Source organism: Montipora capricornis, chromosome 11 (assembly GCF_036669925.1).
Source record: "Montipora capricornis isolate CH-2021 chromosome 11, ASM3666992v2, whole genome shotgun sequence".
Taxonomy (NCBI): domain Eukaryota; kingdom Metazoa; phylum Cnidaria; class Anthozoa; order Scleractinia; family Acroporidae; genus Montipora; species Montipora capricornis.
The window spans coordinates 33,666,214-33,670,075 of NC_090893.1; the positions used below are offsets into that span (position 1 = coordinate 33,666,214).

Genomic DNA, 3,862 nt, shown 5'->3' on the forward strand with positions numbered 1-3,862 from the left:
ACTACCCGCTCCAGTATGCCGCGGTCAGTGCCTGCTACTTCAGACTTCACGCGCCAGAAGGCTATCGCATTAAGCTTGACTTTACAACGTTAAATATTGCAGAAAACTGCGAGCATGAACAGAGAAGATCCGAGTGGATTCGAGTGGATGATGTTTTTACTACTGACTTTAACAGTGTTGCGTCATATTGGGGTACATTCTGTGGTCAGGTGCAGCCACCGGTGATCTACTCCACCAGAAATGAGCTCCAAATCTTTTTCACTTCAAATTATACTAGTAACGAAGCTGACAGGAATGCCCACCAAAGGCAAACGATTGACAGTTTAGGGTTTTATGCAATCTTTGGAGTGACTCCACAAGGTAACTATTTTTCGGGAGCTTAAGACTGCTTTACATGCACCGCGACGCAAGAATAAGCATCGCGCACACATGTGTTTCGTGTTTCTTGCGTTCGATCGAAGGAGAACGCGTCCCAATTTTGTTCAAATTGGGTGCTTGTGTGGTATTGTCAAAAAGAATCCAGATTTTACTACTGACTTTAACAGTGTTGCGTCATATTGGGGTACATTCTGTGGTCAGGTGCAGCCACCGGTGATCTACTCCACCAGAAATGAGCTCCAAATCTTTTTCACTTCAAATTATACTAGTAACGAAGCTGACAGGAATGCCCACCAAAGGCAAACGATCGACAGTTTAGGGTTTTTTGCAATCTTTGGAGTGACTCCACAAGGTAACTATTTTTCGGGAGCTTAAGACTGCTTTACACCGCGACGCAAGAATAAGCATCGCGCACACGTGTTTCGTGTTTCTTGCGTTCGATCGAAGGAGAACGCGTCCCAATTTTGTTCAGATTGGGTGATTGTGTGTTATTGTCAAAAAAATCCAGATTTTTCTCTGTAAGGGACAACTAAATAGCCACCCCGAAGATTCTTTTGTTGTTTGCAGGGGGACCCTCGCGTGGATTCTTGCAAGCGTTTTCGTCACACGCTTAGTGCAACCCTACAGAGAAACAGGCCAAGCGACTGTCGAACACACCTAAATAATCGGAGAGAGGGCTTTCCACAAGTTGCTCGAGATTTCCCAAAAAGTGGCCCGAAATGTCTCAAAAAGTTGCTCAAAAGTTGCTAAAAAAAAAGTCAAAAGTTGCTTTTGTAAAGAAACTTGCTCAAATGTTACTTAAAAAAGACAAAAATCTTTTTTTTGTCTTTGTTTGTTTCTCTTCTTTTAGTTAGTCTGATGCAAAAATGTGCAATCTGTACAAAAAAAGTAACATTTCTAAGCATTATTGTGCAATTTTGCGATGTAACCAGTGTCGATGAATAGACTTATTCACAAACAAATGTTGTTTTTAGATTACTTAGTCTTGTCTAGAAAGACTACAAATTTCTCGGAATGCGAAAAGTTGCTACAAACGAAAAAAAAAACCGTTGCTCGAAGCACGAAAAGTTGCCAAAAAGTTCCCGAGAAACTTGTGGAAAGCCTTAATTGGAGATTACTACTAGAACTGCTGGTAAATTATCATGACGTCATAACGTTTCGGGACTTTATTTGACCTCATGCTTGTATCCTACCACGTAAAGAGTACCTTTAAAAATGCATTTTGTTGCTCGAGATCGTTTGACCGAGCTTTCGTGGTTGTACGTTATTTATAATCCGGAACCTGTATTGTAACAGAATAAAGCACAGGTAGTGGGGGTAACTTGTTTCTGGGGTCAACCTAGTAAGTACACCTGACTAGTGGAACAAGGAGATTTTAATGGAGCATCTTTCAGTCAAGAAAAGAGAGCAATTACATCTAAAGACTTGATTAGAAGGTACTCTAAAATACATATACCCCTAAAGGGACGTTTGAAATATTTCTGTCAAAATTATATATATTCCTTCCGTATTTATTCTTCTTCCTAGTTCACACAAGCCGGTGTCGCACAGACCTGATGGACAACTCCATCTCGATACAGAGTCATACAGGATCTATAGTAAGTCCAGGATATCCACATTCTTATCCAATCATAACTTGTACTTGGAACATTAAGGTCCCCGATGGTTACATCTTGGAGGTGACAATTAAAGACTTTGAAATGGATTGCACAGGAGGAAGTAAATTGATTGTTGGGGAGGACTCGTTCTGTGGATCTGACAAACCATATGGCGTCCTTTCGTCGGAGATGGACATGAAAATACAGATGATCGCAACAAAAGCAAAGGATAACAGCGGTTTTCTTGCGACATTTTCCATGGCAGAACAAGGTTGGTTAACTTTTTAATTTATCTAGTGCGAGAATCCGTATATTTATAACTGGAAAAGCAAAGAGCACCTTAGGTTCTGGATGACGAGTAGGTAACTCAGATCATAAGCGCATTCGATGTTTATTTACCAGCCTCGCGAGTTTCAAAGTAGATTGTTATACCTCCCAACTAAAATACGTTTTCCGATCGGAGGAGAACGTGTCACGTGTCATGTGTCGTGATCAGGTCGTGCACTTTTGAAACAGCGGCAAATTTGGATGCCAGCCGCGTCAAGCACATAATTTTTACGCAGTCATGGCAGCTAAACGGTTTCAAACAAGACCTGAAGCAGAAATTTTAACAAAGATTCAACATTTGTGATTTGAATGAACATTTATGATTTGCGACTTATTTTATATGCAAATTACTGGGATTCGTAACATTTTGCAAGTGAGTCGTAAGCTGACATCCATGTATTGTTCTATTTTGAGTTGGAAGGTATAACAAAACACTTAATGACTGGCCCCCGGGAAACAGTGAGTTGTGTTTCCCCTCTACTCTCGATGTTCCCTTCGGCTTCGCCACGGGAAATACTGATGGTCTCGGGGAAACAAAACTCACTGTTTCCCTTGGGGCCAGTTATTAAGTGCTTATTGGGTCAGAAGGTTCACCGGAGAATAGGAAAGAGATCGAAGCGAGCTTTCTAAGCCACGAGGAAGACGAAAGACTTCATGGACAGTCCATCTTTCATGAAACTTGGCAACAATTTACCAAAAAATGACGTAAGAGCCGATTTTCGTACCTAATTAGCTATTCCGAGAAACGAGGGTTCAGGTTTCGGAAACAACAATCGTATAATGACGGTAACATTTTAAAATCGGCGCACGCCTTGTTGGCACATATTCATCAATATTTGGAAATTCCCAGACAGAAATCTCCATTTATCTCTTACCTCTATCATGGTTTCCTTTGAGAATTTTCTTGAATATTTCTATTAGAATTTCCTTTTGATTATAACGATGTCCTTGTTTTATTTATTTCTATAGAAATTGATATTGCGTCCATAATACCCTGGATAGTCATTCCTATTGTAGTTGCAGCCGTTGGCGTAACAATGTTCATAATGTGGAGAAGACGGACGACAGGGTTTGACCACAGATCTTCATTCAAGTCGAGTATAATAAACCGCATGAGGACTCAGTCAAGTGTTAGTCAGGCTTGATCCCCGACTGGGAAGAACTAATGCTAATGCTGGAAAGTAAGTTGGTTGCGAAAAATTGTTCCAACGAGATTGCTAGATGGATTCTTTTTAGTGTATTGAACCATTGTAAAGACTTTTTAGCAATTAAAGAGCAAATTGTACATTACACATTTGTCATCACTAAACCACACCAAAGATTTTTATGTCCTATCTACTTACTAGAGCACAATGAAGTATTTTAGTAGAGAATTGTCTAAGCTTCTTTTCAAGGAACATCTTCAGGTTTTCATAATACAATGTTTGCACTGATTAGCAGTGTCAGGCTGGTTTCTACTCCTTGAGTTAACGGCTGTTAGTACTCAACTAGGCAAATGCCATGAACATTTAGTGGAAATATTAAAAATGCTATTGCTTAGAGTTGATTAGTTTCTCTTT

The 3,862-nt window shown here is 40.1% G+C and overlaps 1 protein-coding gene across 3 annotated transcripts in view; it reads left to right on the forward strand.

Annotated features, from left to right (window-relative positions):
* The window catches only part of LOC138024835 (tolloid-like protein 2), a 12,758-nt gene extending 9,167 nt beyond the window's left edge, over positions 1–3,591 (forward strand). For all 3 annotated transcript variants that reach the window (XM_068872015.1, XM_068872017.1, XM_068872016.1), the window contains 3 exons: positions 1–360; positions 1,906–2,247; positions 3,273–3,591. The exon at positions 1–360 is cut by the window's left edge and continues 75 nt beyond it. In XM_068872015.1, coding sequence (XP_068728116.1) covers positions 1–360; positions 1,906–2,247; positions 3,273–3,448 — 878 coding nt within the window. In that variant the 3' untranslated portion in view covers positions 3,449–3,591. The remainder of the gene's footprint in view (positions 361–1,905; positions 2,248–3,272) is intronic.
* The last annotated feature ends 271 nt before the right edge of the window (positions 3,592–3,862 follow it).